This window comes from Struthio camelus, chromosome 4, assembly GCF_040807025.1.
Source record: "Struthio camelus isolate bStrCam1 chromosome 4, bStrCam1.hap1, whole genome shotgun sequence".
In the NCBI taxonomy this organism is placed as follows: Eukaryota; Metazoa; Chordata; class Aves; order Struthioniformes; family Struthionidae; genus Struthio; species Struthio camelus.
Genome location: NC_090945.1, coordinates 85,371,059 through 85,392,062, shown reverse-complemented (window position 1 = coordinate 85,392,062; position 21,004 = coordinate 85,371,059). Strand labels below are relative to the sequence as shown.

The window sequence follows — 21,004 nt, the reverse complement described above, 5'->3', positions numbered from 1 at the left end:
TTCTACTAGAATTTTTATGATATTTTTACTAGAGTAATCTGTGGGTCAGAAGAAAGTTAGGAGAGATGGGTGTGTGTATTTAAACTTTCACACTACCATATTTTGTTCTACAAAAAGTTAAGAACGCCAAACAGAAGTTACTATTCCTACCACGTAAGTTAATGGTACTATGGTGGGGAGTAATCATAGCTGTTCAGCTGTTCTCTCCTTTTCTTCTCATTATGTATTTAGCAGCGAAGGCTAACATTTGACTTGCTGAATTTCGGGAGGAAAAGCTTGTTGAATTTTCTTCATTTGAGTTTAATTACGTGGAAGCCCTCAGAGATGATTATACTAATTTAGTAAATTATAATTTATTTTTTAACTTGTGACTGCTTTATTACGTACCCGGGTACATACAGTGCTAATATATGGCAGATCTCCTTCACTGTGCTATTGCTTTAGTTTTGCTCTTTGGTATGAGGTTTAAAAACAAAAAATGAAACAGAATGTCCTATTGCATGTTTCTTTAGCTTTTATCCAGCTACTAGCCCATGAGGTTCAAGTTACTTAGCAGCCTTTCAAAAAGTGAGATTATTTTCTTTATGATGTTTTGTCAATGCTGTATCAGGTTTCTTTCAAGAGGATTGCTAAATACATACTAATGCCTTATGTGTGCAATTATGAGAAACTACAGCTGGTAAGTGTGTGTTCCTATAGCCCTGCTATCTTGAGCTGTGGCACTTTTTATCTCAAAACACAAATCGGGCTTGGTTGCTGCCAGGAATTTCCTACCTGTATGAGAAATAAATTGTCTTCATGAAGTGATCTTTCCTTAAGTTTCTGTTGGTTCAGTATCTCAAACATGATTGGCTTTTGATTTTTTATTTTTATTTCATTTCAGAGCATAACATTTGGACATAGAGTTGTGTAAAACCTCAGATTTTTTTCTTTGAAAGAAATTTGGGAAGAACAAACTCCAAAAACCTTTTTTGGGTGTGAGGGAGGAAGAGATTTTATGAAATGTTTTACTATAACTTTAAATAGAAGACCCCTAATAACTCTTGATTAAAATGAACATGGTTCTTGTGTTGTTGTGTGGTAGATGAACTATTTAAGCAGCAGTTTTGGAAGGGAGAGATGTATTGATTTCACTGAGCGTTTGCTAGGTGGGCTGCTCTGAGGCTGGGGTGGTGGGATTGCTTCTTGACTTGTAGAACTTGTGGCTCATTTTCAGGATGGCTGCCTCCCTGGAGGATCTATCAGTGGTTGATCTTAAGTGCTCCTTTCTCATGAGATTTCTTGGACTGAACGCTACCGATATTTTCTGTTTACTGATGTTTTAGTGCAGAATTTCTGACTAATTATAAGTATATTCCTTCTTCAGTGATTCTGCTTCGTTCTTTTTTCTTCCAGTTCAAATCCCCCCCCCCCCCAATAACTTTGCAGAAAGATCAGTGGTTTATAGGCACTTTGAGAAGTATTGACAAACAGGTAACTGGAAATCAGAATTGGTGAAGCGCGATGGAGCTGGGAGACAACGATGAATGTTTTCTGCTTTTTTTGTCATCTTGTTTCTGCTTGTCTGAAGAGAAGAACGTTTCTGTGTAGATGAGGGAGCTGCATACTGTAAAACAATTTGAATTATGTTTGAACAGGAACTGGCTTGATAAGTATCTTTTCTCAGTAACCATTGTGCAGACCACTTTTCATGTTCATGATGCTATGGCATCACTGTGACAATGACAGCAGTTACTTCCATGGAATATTAAAATAGGTAAAGAGTACAGTATTATCTAACTGTGATACAGAAACTATGTATTTTTTCTCTCATTGCTCATTTTCATGTCATCCTTTAATCTCCTTGATTTATGATGCAATAGTGCTTCTCTACTGACTTCTCTCTCATAACCTACGGGCAAAGACAGATGAGGCTGCAGAGTATCAAATGAGAGAGGCGTGCAGCGTTATGGTCAGATCAGACTACTCAGTCAGGCAATCAGCTCTGGCACTGATCTGCAGTATTGTTATACAGGTTAAGTTCTCTATGCCTAGTAAAAGGAGGATAGTGTATGTTCTGAAGCGGTGCTGTGAATCAGTGTTTATGAAACATTTTTGAGCTTTTGCATGGAAGTCACCGTGTAAATACTCTTAGCATTAGTATTTTCTTGATTCCTTCTTGCTCTTCTGGGTGAGTATTAAGAATATTGTCTTTGATAGCTCCAGATATAATGGTATTTTGAATCTTGCTATATAGTGCTATACAGAATATTGCTATTCTGTAGTAATCACACTTGCATTTCTCCACCAATTTTTTCTTGAGGACTGCGTATGATACATGTTTGACTGCGTTTCCCCCAAATAAGACTGATCCAAGTTCTCATGTAAAATGAATAAGTTTGGAAAACTGTAGGTGCCAAGGGCATCTTTGGGAGGAGGGAGTGTTTCTGGGAAAGAATTTTCCACAGAACGCGAGCTGAGTTGTGCCTTATCCTTCTATAGCCTCATTTTATCCCCAATTGCCCAAGAGTTATTCAGGTTGAATTATCTCTATACGGAAGAATCTTGCTGACTTCGATTGCTGTAGGATTGTTATTTTCTCATTCTATTAAAAAAAATTCAGTAAAAAACTAAGATATGAAGCTATAGGTTGGAACCTCTTCTGATGAGGTTTTGTGTGTTATTTTTCTTGTGATGTTTTGACAAAGACTGTGTTACTAAGCGTGTTGAAAATATATGGAGGAAAAGCTCAATTAAAACTTTAGCTACAAGGTTTAATGAAGTTATGGTCTTGGTCATATTATTTGTAGGTTGTCAGACCTTTTTTTTTTAGTTAGCAAGTCATTAACTAGTCTTTGGAAGCTCAAGAATTCTCTTCACGCTAAAAATGGTTTCTCTAGCTTGTCTGTGGGTAAGGTGAGGGAAGCCTGCGATGCAACAGCTTGAACATAGAAATGGGATTTTGTTTCAATGGCTGGCAGGTATATGACTAATAAAATAATTTTGAAAGGAATTGCTTACCGTGGGCTAAGAAAGGTCATTTTAAAGGGGAGAATGAAGAATAACATGCACAGTTCAGTTGTTTAGTCTTTTGTTCATTGTGAGCATCTTTAATGCTGTCATTACTCATCTGTTTTAATATTCTCTACAACATCCACTTAATTAGCTATGCTTAACATATCTAAATAAAATCAATACATTTTTCTTTTGAAATTAGTTTCCTAAGGACAGTATGGGTCTCTTACCTACCACTATTAATTTCCAGTTGGATTAATAAAACTGCCCTTTGCTGAAGATGTATATTGAAATCCCAAATTTTAAATAAAAGGCCTTAATTAAATAACCAAATAGCTGCTGGAACGTTTTGCATTCAGAGCTGTTGTCACATATGCTTGGGTGCTGCTTCTTTTAATGACTTGATTAGTATGAACAATAAGAACTAGAGGAATGCAGCAGGGATTGAATATATGCATACAGGCTAACGTTATTACCTTGACCCCCCCCCTACGCAGAGCTCAAACAGATTTTTTTTTGTGCAAGGAATTAATTTGGAGAACTGTGGAACAGCTGCTCCTCCCTCCCTCCCTGTCTCCATGGGGCAGCTAGGAGCAGGCAGCAGGGCAAGTTCCTTGATGTTTCAGCATCCGGACTAAAAGGAAACCGTGATCATTATGCACCGGTGCGGGCAGAAGGTTGTGACCACAGCATTCATGTAGTAGTTGCTGCCTGGCTGAATCTTGATTTCCTATGTGTGGGTTACAAATGATCACAGAGGTTCTGTGAGCTGAAGGGATTTAGGATCATTCTGTGTGTCTGCTTTTTGGTCTGGTTTATTTTTAATGTTAAAGCTATTGAATGATCTTATTAATGGGGAACTTCATCTGCAGTGCAGTGATGCTGTTGAGTTCTCTTTTCTTACTGCAAACGTTCATAAAAGGTGCACTGATGTGGAAAGAAAATCCTGATCAATGGCAATAAAAAACTTTCTGTTGAGTGCTGAAGTTTGTTTAAACTTAGTTGAAGATATTCTTGCCATTCAGACCGATTTTCTTTAGAACACTGTTCTGTACAGAAGCAGTAGGTAGCATTGTGTAGGTCTTCAAAATGACACTTTAAGCCTTCTGCAAGTAACGTACTGTTAAACTGGCTTCAGTCAACAACTTTGGAATGGCTATATTCAGAGACAACCCTATGTTGCACGCCCACGGTTGTTCAGAAGCAAAGGAAAGCTACGTCATGTTTTTATTTCAGTGATACTATTTTGTGGAAGAGTTGAGGATGGCAAACTGTGCTGAAATTTTGAGAACTGTTATCTTTCCAAGAGCTAAAACTTGTGAGATCAGTGTGTAGAGTTGTGTTTTTAACAGCATCTGAAAAAATGCAGAGGTGTGGCCCCAAAGATGTTCTGTTTGAAACCAGGCTTTTGAACCCGTGGCTGCTTTTATTTTAAAGGAACAGCTGGGCATTTAGTGAAAAAAATGATACAATCCTAAACCGGAATCCTCATCTTAGCAGTGAAGTGGGCCACAGTTTACAGGGAGGAAGAGTTAAATGTTACCGTTTGTTCAGAGGCAAAATAGGGAGTGAAGCTAAGCAGAGTCCACGTGGTGTTTTGCCAGTGAATTCTGGCCTTTCCCCGAACAAATGCTCTTTAAAGGCACGAAAAGTTTAGTCTGTCTTCAACTTTGCGTGCCCTCAGACTTAGTAAGGATGAAAATATGTCATTCACTGAAAGCTTTTACGTAATGCATGTCTGGTAAGCGGGAATTAGAGGGAAGGCCCAAACTCTCATTATGCAGGGCACAAACTGGCCATTGGATGGTGTTTATCTGAGGTATAGCTTGACCAGGTGACTCTGACTTGAAAGGTTCTTCCATAGGTTATCTCTAAACTTTGTAAACCTGCTGTTTTTGTGGCAGAATTAATAGTTTCTTGGGAATGTACCATATTAATCAAGATTCATATGTGATAGCTTTATTTTTTGTGGATAGATTTAAAATGTTATGTGTTCTGTATAAAAATCATTCAGCTGATTCAGTTCATTCTTCTAAGTTCTAATATGCGCTATCAGTCACATAATACGTGAAATAAAAATTACCAAGTTTTTATTCACCTTTTCAGATTTTTACTGCATAAGAAGGAGGAAACAGAATTCAGGTGTCAATTTAGCTATTTCTGTAGCAATATTCACTTCTAAAGAAAATAATCCCACATTCCAAAATTTACGTGCTTATTTGTACATTGAAGCAAATCTGTGTTCTGGACTTTTTGGCTAAGTTTGTGTCTGATTTCCTTTCTTAGAATGTAATTGATGTCTTCAGGAAAGTTCTTGTAGCTTGCTTTTTCTTGATATGCATTGCAAATGGTATGCTCGTTCAGTCAGTGTAGATCTGTGCTACTGAATAGACATGTTTGAATAAATGTTATTCCAGTTTATCAGAAATACCGATAAAAAGAAAACAGTGGTCACTGGAGGACTCTTGAACATAAGGCACGTATCCAACAGCATTATAATTACTCACGTAGAAGGAAGACTTCTGGGAAATTATTTGCGTCTTTCTCACTGACCCTCTCCTTTTATCAGTCTGTGACTTTTTACTTCTGTCCTTCACACATCACTTGCACACACACGTTAAGGGCCGTTGTAATTCTTATGGCAGCCGGGTACCGCTAGACAGCAGACACGTGAATTGAGGCGCAGAAGTGAGTGACACTGAGCTTCCGCTGGTTTGTACTGGCTGTGGTGTTCTTCATACCCCTCCATTTGCTGATTTAATCGCTAATACCAAGGATGGTTAGGCTTTTTTGGTTATTAGTAAGTTAGAATGGGAGCTGACATGAGGATGAGGGGAGGGAGCTATGACTTCTCTTCTGGTTGAAGCTTCAGGTGTAATTGCGGCGTTAATGTTAGCTGATTTCCTCCGGTGTTACTATTGACTACCGTAACATCTTCTTGTGTCTGGAAATCTGTGGCTTCTTTTTTGTTTTTTTGGTTTTTTTTTTTGCTTTGTTTTATTATTTATTTATTTATTTTTATTTTTTAACTTTATATCCAAGAGCTTCTTTCCTGGAACATTTTTGGTTTTGCTGAATCCTGATATTCCTGAAGTGTCTGTGTTTAAACTTATATGCCATTATATTTGGAACTGGCTGTCTTGCTTGTCTGAAGAAGGCTGTGGCAGTCACTGTAACCTCAGACGTGGGATATTAGAGAAGAGAAATTTCATTCTGAATGTAGAATAGCTTCCTCTGGTACCTTGTAGGGAAACGATGTTACAGCTGCTTTTTGGGCACCCATCCAATTTACCTTTAGTTCATGGGCCCTAAAAGTGTATCGGATATTGCTAAATTATAATATAGAAATTAACCTTCAATTGCTCTATGATGTTTGCATAGGTTGCCTTATTTTATACTGAATTTACAGCATTGATTATTTATTTTAGAACATGAATATTGAAAAGTAACTAAAAATAACTGACTATTAAAAAACCTAAGCAGCTATTAATATACCAGACAGGACAAATGCCAGAAACTGATTTTGATGATGATGAGTCTTTCTGGTATGTGTTTTGCAATTTACTGAGTGCTGCATGTAAATGGGGGTAGGGGGAGAGAAGGAATGAGAAATAAATTTCTGGCCCTCAAAAAACGATTGACTAATGTGTAGAAAATTATACTTACTGTTATCTTGGGATATAAAGTGGCAAATGAATCTGCCCCTTTTAGTCAAATGTTTTGTCAAATGTGGGTGGGATATATGTCGTTTCCGAAGTATATTGAAGTAGAGGTCTAATTTTAGGCATTGGGGATGTCTGAGTATTTTATATATTTCGTTGCCTGTTGCCTAAATGCATCTACACGTTGAAATACCCAGACCTTTATCTTCTGCTTTAAAAACATGCTTCATGTGTGTGTTTTAGCCTATTGCCACAACTCCACCACATCCTAGCTGGAAGGAGGAATTATTAAGTCAGAGCAGCAGTGGAACCCAGGTGTCAATTACCAGTGGTGTCTCTCTGGGAGAAGCAATACGTCAGAAGTCTGCCATTAATGAGGTATTTCTGCTGTGCTTTGTCTTTGGTTGTGAGTGCTGAGCAGTAGAAGTCTGTTTTGTTTTGTGGTTGAAGATTAATTATGTGGTTTAAAATAATGTAAAATGCTGTGTCCTGTATACTATAAGTCCCCACAGATGAGTTCTATGTTTCTGTATCTTGGTACTGCAGAAAGATAGGACTTTTATGGACCCTGACAAGTCACCTAGCCTATTCTTGCTCCAAGTTTTATATACCTTTTTGGCATGGGTAGTTCAAAACTGAGCCCCTAGCAGCTCAGCTGAGAACTTACCTGGGATGAGGAGATTGGAGTGAATTTTGTTCTGTCTCTTCTGGTTCTAAACTTAAATGTATTTTCCAGTATGTTTTCTTCTTTGCAACAACGCATCTTTGATCTGTATTCAGCTTGTGCTTCGCTATAACTCTGATCCTGCTACTGCCTCTAAATTGTCGGCTCTGTCTACCTCAAAGTATCTGCTCTGCGTGTGAGCACAGAGCAGTGCTTCTGTTCATGTGAAATCTGACTAGTTTTAGTCCTTGGTTTCAATGAAATGTCCTCCATACGTGATTAAGGAAAATCATATTCATATCATGATACAGTCACAGTCGTTTCTATCTAATGGATGTGTAGCCAAATATTTCATTACTCTAAAAATGACATAAAACATAAATTTTTGAAAATATTGAGTTTATTAGAAATGTACTTCCTAATGGTTATAAGAATATTGGACAAATGTAGTACGTATAGCAGGATCTTAATTTGAAAAACGGCCTTTAATACCTTACCAGGATTTCAAAAGGTAGAAGAGCTTGCAGCTATTAAGTAGGGATACTGTTTTCCTTTTATCAAATCTCTGGGACACTTTCTTCACTTTATATTAACTTATCTGTAATTGCAAATTATTTATGCTCATAATAATGGTGTAGTGTGTTATAGGTGATGGGTATTCTTAATTCTCTGCATCGAAGACTGGTCTGTGTCTTTTCCATAATTAAAATTTATCCATTTAATTACTTCCCTTGTAATCCCAGTGCAAATTCTTTAATGAATTATTTGAACTAAAGGTGCTCCTTTCTGTTTAAACATGAATTGAAAGTCTTTTTCTTTAAAAAAAAAAAAAAACCACTAAGAGCTGGTTAAAATACTCAGTCATCATCTGTGTGAATTCAGGATTCATATAATTAGACACTTATTTTAAAGGAGAACCAGCGAGTGTTGTACTTGTTAATCCCCAGATGTACAGTGCAAACAACGTTCCCTAAGCAGTGCCAGGAACTCTGTTGACCCAGCATCTTACTAAAGCATTTGTCCGCTTCAAGATCATTGTTGTTTGTAAGCGAGAGATTTCATTCTGTTTTGGAAAAGTCTTCTGCCGTGGTAGGATGATTTGGAGATGGAGCTGAGTTTCAGATGAATGATAGAAGGCCAGTGAATATATAGTGAGAGACGAGAATTCAGGCAGTAGTGAGAACTGACTGTGGACTTCCGCAGTTATTTTGTGGATCCTACTTCTATTACATTAAAAAATTGAATATTAGTATAGAAAATACACTGTGGAATAATAATTTTACTTTTCACAACTTAGTCTTTTTCTCTTTGAAACTACAACTTAAAATTTTTTTTGGATGCTTGAGATCCTGTCCCCGCCCCCAAGTGTTTTAAAACTGGTCTGTTGTAGAAGCTATGCTAGAGGGAACCTATCGTTTGGCAGTATCAACCCAAAGACCTTTTAAAGATCAGTGATTCTGTACATGTCACAAGGTTATGGGGTTATAATGGCTGGAGGAGCTGTAGCCAAATATGCTATTGGGCCCTGAATGGGGCTGCAAGAGGTTTCTGTCTCTGTGTAACACACTGTGTGAGACTACCTCCTCTAATCTCTTCCTTCAGTGCCTTCGTTTCAGTAATGGTCTGGAAGGAGGAGAGTGCCTCTTAAAAAAACCTTTTTCCTGTCCTGTGACTTGTAGTAGGGGAGAAATGAACCGTGTGGATACTGACAACCCTGTTTTCAATCATTAACGTTACATTTGCTGTTATAGACAGTGATTATTATACCTCATTGGTGAGGTATTCTTTCATTTTGGAAAAACATGTGATGACTCTTTTTAAAATTTTGTCTAAATAGCAATAGATTTACACTGTAATCCTTATTTGCACGGTTAGGATATCCTGTTAAGACTCTGATGCTCCAGGAGGGTATTGTTTCACTGAAAGTCTTTTTTCTTTCTTTAAAAAAATAATAAAGAAACAAATTGGTGTTGGTAATGTTTAAGCAAAGACTATTTTGTTCCATAATACTGGTGAGTCATAATTAGAATAGATATCGAAATAAGATCCACTATTAATGTGCTTGTATATTTGTATGCTGTTGTTGCTACCTTTAGTTTTCCTAACTTAGTGTGATTATGGCACTTGATTAATATGTTAAAGATGAAGGCTAGATGTACCGAAAAAGTATTAACGTGATGTAAGAGATTTGTTTTAGCATTTGGTGGGTTTTTTGTTTTTTTTGGTAAGCAAAAGTTTTGAACATTTGATAACGTTTTTCTCCCCACGTGTTTTAGGGAATGGAGTCGTGGTATCAGCTTCCAGCAGAACTGGATGTCAGCCGTTTAACTGCTGTCTCAGAGACAAAACTTGGCCTGACTTGTGATAGAAATGACCTGACAGAGTCCCCTACGATGGAGGAAGGAGTGTTGCCTTCAGCAGAAGCATCCACAAGGCAGTGTCCTGGAGAGACGCATGGCTTACTTCTAAGTATGTTCAAAGCTGCTTTTTTGTTAACTACTAAACAATTAGAATTTTTCTTTTCCTTCTAAAGTACTCCTCAACATGGATTTGACTTATTATAGCTGCAGTTGGTGCTCACAAAATACGTTAAGTGCAGTTTGGTTGTCAAAGTCCGTCTTCAAAATGAGATAGAGAACTTTCCTGGATCTTTTAATAGGAGGACCAACTGTATTTCATCTCAAGTAAAATTGTAGTCTTGTTTTTCTTTAGAATTAATAGTAAACTTGAGTGATGTTAAAAATGCTTAAGATTTTTTTTCTAGATGATCTGATAATTTTTTCGAGCTTAAAATCTGCATTAATTTATTGGCCATGAATCATTCTTGGCTAATTTCAAAATAGTAAACTAGATATGTATTTTTTTTCTGATAACAAGAACAACTGATGAGAGGATGTGTATGCTTGCACCCCTTTCTGATATATTCAAACTATTTTGTACTTCTACGTTTTTCTAAGTCTTAAAATATTTCCATAATGGACAAAGTTTTCAATAGCCCTCTGCAAAGATACTCTATAAATGTTACTGCTCTTTAGTTAGTTGTGTATGTATCCCTTTACAGACAAGAGAAAACCTGAGGAATTTTAGCTAGAAGTACTATATTACTGCAAGACTGGAGCAGATCCCTTTATCTGGATAGTTTTGGTTATTTAGGAAATTAGTGCAACAAAACATAATGTGAGTAGCAGTTTGGACCTCTGATTGTTTTTTCAATGAGTGTGTGATCTTCAGTACTGTTAATCATAGAGGTAAGGTGTGCAAAGCTATGTACAGTATATTGCAGCATTATTAGCATTACTGTTAACAGTGCAATTTGCAATGCAAATGAAATAACTGCAGGGTGTTAAAGCTAATTGGATTACAGCTGTGGCTTCAGGTGACTTTATTATTTAAAAAATAATGTAATGGTGATAGGATTTTTGCATCCCTTCTTAATCATAATAGCTGTTGGTTTTCTATCACAATATGACATTTCCTGGCTTGGTGTTTCTTTATACTTCAATTTCTTGTTCCATTTGTTGAGATTCGCTAATAAGTTTGTTCTAGTGACTGCATTCCTATCCTAGTGTAGTGATCTTCCATGTTGCATAATTCTGATTATGCTATAGTTGATACATTATATGGGTGGACCCTGTGTATGTTTCATTCTATATATATATATATATATACATGAAGGTTATTATACATAACTGAACCCCACATGGAAAAAATTATCTAATGTGATTCCAATAAGCTAGATACAGGGAAAAAGCACATGTGCGCCCGTTTGCAGTGTTGTGTGTGTGAGAATCATTAACTGCTAACTGGTGTTGCATACAAGTAGTTGTTGCTTCATAGGAGTGCAGCGTTGTTCAGGCTGCATCCTTGTAGGACAAACCCATTTGTGAAAACTCAGTTTTTCACAACACGTGTTTATCTCTATTAATACATCATTACTGATGCATCAAGCTCTCATTAGGTATCCAAAGTGACAATGGATCATTTTCGGTAATGCTAGTGGGGATTGTGCCTTTACTCTTTGGCGGTTGTATTTGTTTTGCACCTACGATGTCCTGATTTTAGTTTGTCCTTAATGACATTGTTGCATTCTATTTCCATGCCTGGATCTTAAACTAACCTGGACACTTCTCCCACCCATAGTGGGGGTGTTTTTGTGGCTGTAGACCATTTATTTTTTTTATATATATAAAATATAAAATAGCTATCCTATTAGTAGCCCTAATTGCTAGCAATTGCATTTGGGTACAATTTATAGCATTGTCGGTAATATTTTCCTGTTCTAACGCTTCTGCTTTAGAAAAGAAGCATTTCTGTTGCCTGTGTTCACATCTTAGCACCCCAGTATGAATAAACATTGATGTGAGAAGTTCAAAAATTTAATATTTCACTGTATTCACTTAGGTTAGATTATTTTTCCACCCTTTGGAGTTGGAACATTCTAGTCCATTCTGGTTGTATACTTTTTAGTCCATTCGTAGTATATCCCTGAAACAGAAAAGTTCTGTTAATAGCACAGCATTATTCTTAGCATCTTAAGATACAAACAGTATTAGTGATTTATTGTAATAATTTCTAATAATTCTCAAGATGGTGGAAGCAGATGCACTCATTATCTTTACGATCACTATCAATAACAGGAAGAATCTATCCCTGACAAGAGAAACAGGTTGCCTCCATCTCCAAAGGAAAAACCTTTATCAGATCCATTTTTTCTTTACCTTTATTTGTTCATATTTTCCTCAGGCTTTTTGGCTTCAACCTTCAGCCATAGCAATTAATCTGTAAAGTATGATATTTGTCCCCTTTTTGTACGTGCACGTAAAATAAAAGCAGAAACAGCCAAAGCAGAGCTAAACATCACTTAGCTAACAATATCCGTACAGCTGGAGTGGTTTGTTTTTTTTTTTTCTTCTCTGCTACCTATGGAAGACAAAGCTAGCAAAGACTGCTGTTAGGAGCAGTTTTTGTTACCCGAGCTGGAACGTTTTCCTCATTTCCCTAACTTTATTGGCATTATTTTAATTTATTGAATTTCTGCTTTCTTATTTATCCAAGTTACCATATGAATCAACTGTTCACTAGTCCTTCAGCCATGCTTTTTATCTGTTGGTTCCAATGCTTACCTTAAATTAGCGGTTGTTATATTTAGATATAAATATCTGCAATTTTCTTTTTTCCTTTTACTCTTAATAGAAATGCTAATTTGAACATCAAATTCGATCATGCACTCTATGATTTACTTGTGGCTTTCAAAGGTGGCTCTGTCTTGATTCAGTGAGAGTATTTTATTATTAATTTTCATTGCTCAAACTTTGGTTAATTTCGTATTTTTGTGCTTAATGTACTTAATACGGTAACCCACTGTTATCTTCTCTCTTAACTACTTACGTGCTGATAGCGCTTAGTTCCTCTTTTTCAAACCTCTTTTTCTTTCCTTTCTTTCTGTCCTCTTATGACATTCCTCCTAGATTCCTTTTATGCATACACTCATGTGTACTTCCTTGGAAACACTTTTGAATTTAAGAAAGCTATTACTAGGCCTGAAGTGTTTCTCTTAGTGTTGATATCCCTTAGAGGATCACTCTGTAAAAGAACCTAATGGCTAGGGTAAGGCATTATTATATTTGTGACTCACTTTTCCAGAATTTCACTGAAGTTGCTGAATAAAGCTGCTTCTCAGGCGGGTCTGATCTTTCTATCTATTCCATACATCATTGGACTATTTCTTTTTCATGAACATACAAAATGATTATAGGCAAATAGCATGACTGCTTTTGATATTTTAAAATAAACCTATGTTACTTCCAGTTAACTGCAAGTTCAGTTTGCAGTTTGCCGTTCCTGCACGTGCTCGTGTAATCTTTCTTGTATGCAGGTCCCTCTTTGGGTTTTTGTTTGTTCTTAAGTTCAACAAGCCATTTAACTGAATGGAGTTGTAAATACCTCGGCAATGGCTTGATAATCATAAATTGCGACTCTTTGAGGCCTTATGAGTTCAGCTGTGATTACAACGTGCTCTCCTTGCTCGTTTATGTCTGTTTCTGAGGTAATTTTGGTAATGATTGGATCCATCCTTTGAGAAGAAGTGTATAACGGGAGAGAGGACAGCTCTCGAATAGCCTGGTGGATCTGGCTCCGGAGTTTCTCATTCAAACTGAATCCCTCTGAGTCCCAAGGCCCAGAGCCTTTCACTGTAGGTCTTGCACTGAAGACTGCAACTATCCCTTACTGCTCCTGTAATGCTTTCTTCGAAGATTGAATTAGTTTTGGGCAACCCAAATAGTCTGGTTAAAGAAATAGCTTTTGCTGCGCTTGAATCTCTTGTTGTAGTTGTTTACCCTCATCTAACTGTTGTGGGGTTCTTCTATCATGTGTTATGAATATACCTGTCTTGAGGAAACTCGAGACAGGAGATGCCTTCTATCTGTAAATGTAGAACCTAGGACAAGGTTAGCGTTGGTAGAGGTAATACATGTGCTGAAGGAAGTTTTAAAATCCTGTGTGCGATACAAAAGTGTGGAGGGAAGGACCAGCAATTTTTTTGGTTTCTTAGAAACTAGGTAATTTATTGCAAGTCCTAGACTTACTTTTGCCAAGTCACAATTCATATGTCACTGTTGGTCTTATACTAAACACTAAGCCCTGTTCCTTGCTGCCCTGACACCCCCTCCCCTCCTCCTATTTTTTTTTTCTTTGAACACCATGTTAGCAAGATTAAGTGAGGTCCTGTTCTAGCATGGTAATTAAGGCAGACAAGCTGGCGGTGCTGAATTAATTGCTGGCTGCTGTGGATTTGGAACTACTTCTGAGTGTGTGGTTTTTTTTTGGGGGGGGGGGGGGGGAGAGAGGAGGAATGGGAATGAATAGGTTTTCTCCCTTATGCAGTAACAAGTACTCCTAGCTATCTCATTTTGGGTTTACAGGCAACTTTATAATTAAAACCTATGTGTGCATCACAGTGAGTTGCTCTCTGATTAGAGTTGGTTAATATTGAGTAAATAGAAGATTTTGCTTTGCCACATACGAAATTTCAGTTTAAAGTCAGTTGTTAGAAAGTGGAAGAACGTGATAGCTTAGGCAGATCGCATCTTTTTTCCCCTTCAGGGTAGGCTTATTATATTTTTATTTAGTATGTTTTCTAGTGTTTTGCCCACATTAATGTGATTTGCACAGCTGGAAACCATTTTATCAAGGAAAAATTCCTGCTATTTTCAACGTTTGTTTTTAAATATAACTGGAAATAAAGAGAAAGCGGAAGGTTTTTTAATACGATACTTAAAGATCTAAGAATATTTTATACTTCCAGTATTTTATTTGTTGCTCTCTAGAGAGTGTGTCGGTAACTACAGTATTTTTGCACATGTACTTCCATTTCCAAATTTGAGAGGGAAGGTGAGAGGGAAGGGGGAAACATAAGCTATAATTCTAATTATTCATTTTTCTCTTCTAAAAGTGTTTTGAATTTCATTTTGGGGAAAAAAATCACAGAGACAATTGTACTGAAATTGCTGTTGCTACGTTGTAGAACAGATTGACAAAGCCAAGAAGGTTTTGTTTTTGTTTTGCTTTTTTTAAAATTTTTTTTAATCTTCCAGAAATGGCAATTTCACTCTGGCATTCAGAATTGTCAGCAGGCTATAAGATAAAGTAGCATGCCCAGCTTTGCTTGCTCAGTAAATTCAACCGTGAGGAAGCTTTTGACCTTCAGAATGACAGCGGGAAGAATTACTGTTTTGACACAAGATGCTCTAAGAGCATCGTACTGACGTCACTTGCTGCTTTAAGCATCGAGCACCTGCTTCTCTGCCTGCAAAACCTGGGTTATGTCTGAGTGTAATGAGCCCCTAAATCATCATAAGCATCCAGAATATGATAGTGATGATCTTTCTGCCTCCTGAAGAAAATAAGTTACTGAAAACATTACAGTTCATGTGGTATAAGATTAGAAAAGCTTCCAAAAAAAGCTGGAGAAGGAAGACCTTTTAAGATAGGTAGAGTTATATTTTATAACAAAATGAGTTCTGTCACCCTAGAGCACCTGTTAAATACCATTTATTGAACTCGTTAAGGATGTTTTAAGAGGCCTTATCGGTAGGCTGCTGCAGGCGGCAAGTTGAAAGAGAAGGTTTTTGCTTAAGGTGCAGCCACAGTGAATCTTGACTCTTCTCTTTCCTCTTCTCTTTTGCCTTCCCTTTTTCCTCATTCTTGCTTGCCTGATGTACTCACTGATGTGCTACTTCAAGTCACTGATCACCACCACTGTTCCTCCAACTCAAAACCGCTGGGGAAAGTAGGATACTGCCGGCCTGAGGCAAATTTCTGCTACTAAGGCAAAACCAGAGCTCACTTCAGAAAAATCAGGGGAGCAGGCAGCAACTGAAATGGAGGCCAGTTTGTGGGTGCAGTTCTACAGTATATTTAATCTGCAAAATATATTGGCTGCCATTGAAAGGAAAAGTCTGGCTTTTCCTTATCTCGCGTGCTCGTCCCACTACATTGCTTGTGCGAAGTCGAGTGATTACATCAGTCAGTACAATCTGATCAGCTTGCAGTGTGGACTGAGAAGTAAATGGTAAGGCTGGAAATGGAGATGGTTATATTTCAGTGCGATTAGTGTGCTGACGCCTGTACAAAAAAGGAGGGGGAAACGCACCCTTCAGGCATGTGTGTGGAGAGATTGGGGTTGTCGCTTCTTGCTGGAATGCAGCCTTACCGCTGCAAGTGGAGATGCAGAACTTGAGAGCTCTTGTTTGGGACTACATGTAAGATACTGGGAAGGGAAGGAGAGACAAAATCAAAGCAAAACTTACTTAATGCGTTTGAAGTGATGGCTGAGGTATTTAATGACGTAGCTAAACTGCCTTACACCTTTTGTTGAAAGCCGCTTACGTTGTTGTAGCGTGTTGATGCACTCAGGTGTGTCTTATTTGTAGTCTAACCACATGGCTTCAGTGTTTTACTACTGGACTTTGTTATATCTTGCCTACTGAACTGAAGTAGTCTTAACTATCAAATTTCCAGTCCTGTGTATATACATACAAATGTCTTCAAGTTGTCTATAATCTTCTCTTTGATTTATGCTAAACAGATCTAGCTTCTGAAGGGTTTCGTGATAGGGCACACTTCTCCAATCCTTTATTCTTTTAGCCGTTTCTGCTGAGCTGCCTGTCATATGTATAAATATCTTCTGAATTATGGTCATCAGGAACTGAAAGTATTATTCCAATAGTAATTTCAGTAACAGGTTGGAAATACTTGTACCTTGTTAATCCTATTCAAAATTTCCCTTTTTATACGTTTCCAAAATGGCAAAATCACTTTAATGCAGTATTGCACTGGTCTCATGTTGGTGGTTTATTTGTCAAGACCCAAAGTCCACATCTGAAGAGCTGCTTTCCGAGGTACTCCTTGACTCTGTTTGAATAGACAGCGTGCTTTGTTCCCAGGTACATATGACTGTATTTTGGTTAGACTAAAATTCATGCACTTCATCCTGCTGTGATGCCAGTTGACTCAGATTGCCGTGTATCAGTGATCTGCGGCTGTTAGTTATTTGCTACTCAGCCAATACCCTCCTTGTCTGCAGGCCTTCTCTGTGAGAACTTTATGAATTTCTGAAGGGCAACTGAAAGGCTTCCCCAACTGAGGGACCTGACTGAGTACCTACCCATATATGAGGAGTTCGTGTTTATAATTCCACATGAAGAATGCTAAATCCTTTTTTTTTTTCCTCATCTGTTTGAGTGCTGTGTTGAATTTTTTGATAAGCGATGCTTGAATTTGTGTTGATGTGATATACCTTTGAAGCATTGATTTATCAACCAAATGTTGTGATTCATGTTGGGTGTATGAGTTGGGTGTATATATATTTATATGTGTGTGTATGTGTATACATGCACATTTATTTATACATATGTGTGTGTGTGTGTATATATATATATATAAATTGTCAGAATCTATTTTTGACAGTATTTGACAGCTTTTTTCAATTATTTTTTGGTTCCCTCCTTCATAGTCTTTTTTATCTCTTCATATACAAAGATAATGCACACAGTCTTTATTATGTAGAAAAGATTTTTTTCTTTAATCACTCCTGATTCTCAGTTTGACTTGAAAATAACAGTTTCATTCAAAGTGAAGAACTTAAATAAGCTTGCCTGACTTCCAGATTTCTTTTTCTATTGTATGAATAAAAATGCGATGCCAGTTCTGAAAACATGAAGTATATCGTGATGTGAAATGACACGTTTAATAATTCAATAACTGCAATCACTATTTCATTTGTTCACTAATATCATTAGTTCTAAATATAAAACAAGATTTGGAAAAAAAAAATAAACAAAAATAAACAAAAAATCCCAACTGTGCATCTAACACAGCTAAGGTAGCTTAGTTTTCTAACCTGCTTGATGTTTCTTAAAATAAACGTTTTTGTATCTTCACTGGAAATCTATTTCCAAGCTAGCTATGGTTAATCTGCCATTGCAGCATTTTCAAGCATATTGAAAATATTTGGAGAAACATACACTAAACAGAAGAAATACTTAAGTAAATACATTGTAGATATTGTGTCCACTCCCAGTTATTGGTTGGGAATAAGAAATTTAATATGGTTCTGAATCAGTATCGGCCACTAAAACCAAACCTCCTCCTTTTGTTTAAGATATGTTTTAAATAAATGCTAAAGAGATTGAAGTGAATTAGATCACTGTCTCCTGTTTCTTGTGTGTGTGTTTTTTTTTTTTTTTAAATCATGATTCAAATTGTGATTGAAATAATGTAAGTAGAAATCAATCTAGTATGTTAGACCACAATCTTGGTCACTATTATGTTATAGAGGAGACATCCCTGACCTTGTTTCTTCTTTCCTTGGATCCTGCTCGCTCTCTGCTGATGCTGTCAGTGTTGAGTTCTCACCTTTTTTGTGTTCTGTCTACATTTTTTTCTATGTTTCCCCTGTGCTGTGATTGTATTTTCATCTTGCTTTGCACAGGTGCGTACCAGTCTGTTTAAGCCTCTTCAGAAGGCCTCCTCTTGTCAAATTGCTCAGAAGTAGCCATTCATATCTATTTTTTAAACATACAACTCTTCTCCTTTCCTACAGACTTTCAAAAAAAAAAAAAAAAGGCAGATTATTCTAATTTTCATGCTTGCTTGTATTTGTATCACAGGTAATTAGTTGCCACTCTATCTCACTTTGCTGATGATAGTGTAATGCATTTATCTAATTAAGTAATGGGGAAAGTACAGCTTTAAAGAGGTACGGGATGCTAGAAAAACAAAGACTCCCCATTTAAGTTGCTATAGCGTGTTTGTGCCATCTGTACTACAGATGCTAAAGTATAAATTTGGCTTCCTCTAGGAGACATTAGGGTTGCCATGTGGCGGAGACAGCTGTTGAGATGGGAAGAAATCTTTGAATCTGTAGAGCAATCATATTATTATTCTAGCTGTTGATGGGGCGCGACTAGGGAGCATCCATATTTTGACCTAGCTTTACTATATGAGGCAGAGTTACTTCTGTCTATGTAATCATACTTTCAGTATGTAATGGAGTGCTAAAGTAATTAAAAAATCTTTGTTAAGTTGCAATATTAAATTAAAAATGAATCAAAAAGGTTTTACTTGTGGTCTGATATCACTCATGAGGTGATGTAATACAGGCTATGGAAAGCCTAAGGTTAAAGCTGACATAATGTAAATTTAATTTTTTTCTTTTTTTTTTGTTTAATGGTGATCTTATGTGATTATGCTTTTGTAAGTGATACAGAGTCTAGTTTGTTACAGATACTTGAATACTAGTAAACCTAGTTTAAGCGAATGTGGACTCTGCTTCTGAATGTCAGACCCTTAATGAGAAATTGCTTTTTTGATTTTAAAAAATTTATTCATCTGTCAAAGTACTGGAAGTAAGTTTTTTCCATCTATCAAAATATCTATCTATCTATTTACATTTATCAGCTACAAGCTATGATTGTTCTTACTGTTGTGGTATAAAACAATTCCTTTTGTTTTTATAAGCAATGAATTAAAAAAGTTAGAAGTGCCAAAACCCCCAAAGAACAAAGAAATATGTAATAGAAATTAAAATTTATTGCTACAGAAATAAATATTTGTGTAATTATGATGACTAAATTTTATTATTACTTGCATCTTGAAACTCTGGTTTAAAAAAAAGCCTTTACAACCTGTACTATAATCAGAATTTATGGAAAATGGCAATTGGAAAAGGCGTCATCGGGGCGGCTTGGTTTTTAAAGGAGTCAATAAACAGTAAATTCCCGTGAGTGACTTGTTTCTCTCCCTGGCAAAGGATATTAACCTTTCTAATAACACCTACCCTCGCAGTGGTTTGTTAGTACTACTTGTAAAAGGAGTTGTGCTACTAAAACTCAAGAGATTAACCCTGAGTGTGTAGCCCCTTCCTGCTACGTCGTTATTACTGAACTGTTATAGATGCTGTCTGCATTATTTTAATACATCAGGTGGATTCTACTCGAGAGAGTTTTCAGTCTAAGGGCTGAGAGTTTAGAAGAGAGAAAAAAAAAATAGCCATTTCATCTAACACGTAGCTCTGTGCAATAAGTCGTATAGCAGATTACAGTGTCTTAGAAAATCCATATGGCCGTCTAGGTGGAAGCCCTATGGACATTCTCCCACCTGCACAGACTGTCTGGAAGTCATTAGGTAAAGGGCTGACTAGCAAGTGGACAAGCATAAGCATGTGCGCAAAAAGGTTAAGCATAGAGGGTAAGTTAGAAATGTCAATGTTACGCAGACTATGACAAAATACCCGAATTTGATACTTGGCAAGAAAGCTGAATTTGATCCATAAGGGAACGTGCTTCAATATAGGACTTACATGATGGAGTTATGTGATTCTGGCTGTGTTTTGCATGTTTTTGAGCTTTGAAGGCTTTATTAGCTGACAGAGCAAGTTTAAACCTTGCAAGCTTTGATTACCGTATTATTGACTCTCAATGGTATTTTTATTTTTAACAGATATTCAGGACAGTCGATTCTCTCCATGTCTTCCACTGCTGATGACATATTCAACACAAGGTCAAAAAATTTTAGGTGATACGCTTTTCCAGCAATCAGAAGGGGATTTTATTTCTTTAAGGTAAAGGATAAAGTCACCCATGTCGTGAAGTAATTCAAACTTCTCTCCTGGCTGACCATGATTGATTGATTGATTTTATTTATTTATTTTGCATGGTTTAATTAAATAATTACAGCTTTTAATTAAATAATTACAGCTTTATGGACATAGAAATAGGACAAAGTTTTGTTCTTGTTGTTTAGCTAGAAGGCTTTGTCAGAGTTCTGCTAGTCATTTTATTTTGCCTTCAGAAGGATTTGAACAAGGGAAAACACGGACTGGCCTCTTCTAAATTTATCATCTTAATGTACCTGAAGAAAAGGGAAGATAAGGAACTCCACCCTCCTAGACACTTTTTAAATTTTCTTAGTCTCTGAAATAAACTTGATCAAATTTCAGGGTCAAAAATTAGATACGGTTTTCATTTATGGTAATAATTTTATAGAGGTACATGTATATATTTAAGTTGTTTATGTACTAGAATAATAGCTATTATGTACAGTATGAAACATATGCATTCATATTTATATGTAAATATAAATAAACAGCTATTTTGCTAAAAATCTTTGTCCAAACCTTCAT

The 21,004-nt window shown here is 36.7% G+C and overlaps 1 protein-coding gene across 8 annotated transcripts in view; it reads left to right on the top strand.

Moving 5' to 3' along the window:
* The window catches only part of ALMS1 (ALMS1 centrosome and basal body associated protein), a 75,771-nt gene that overhangs the window by 8,079 nt on the left and 46,688 nt on the right, over window positions 1-21,004 (top strand). For 7 of the 8 annotated variants that reach the window (XM_068943823.1, XM_009681844.2, XM_068943827.1 and 4 more), the window contains exons 2-4: window positions 6,900-7,034; window positions 9,597-9,789; window positions 20,323-20,443. In XM_068943823.1, the coding sequence (XP_068799924.1) occupies window positions 6,900-7,034; window positions 9,597-9,789; window positions 20,323-20,443 (449 nt within the window). The remainder of the gene's footprint in view (window positions 1-6,899; window positions 7,035-9,596; window positions 9,790-20,322; window positions 20,444-21,004) is intronic. The other variant, XM_068943824.1, reaches the window with a different exon arrangement.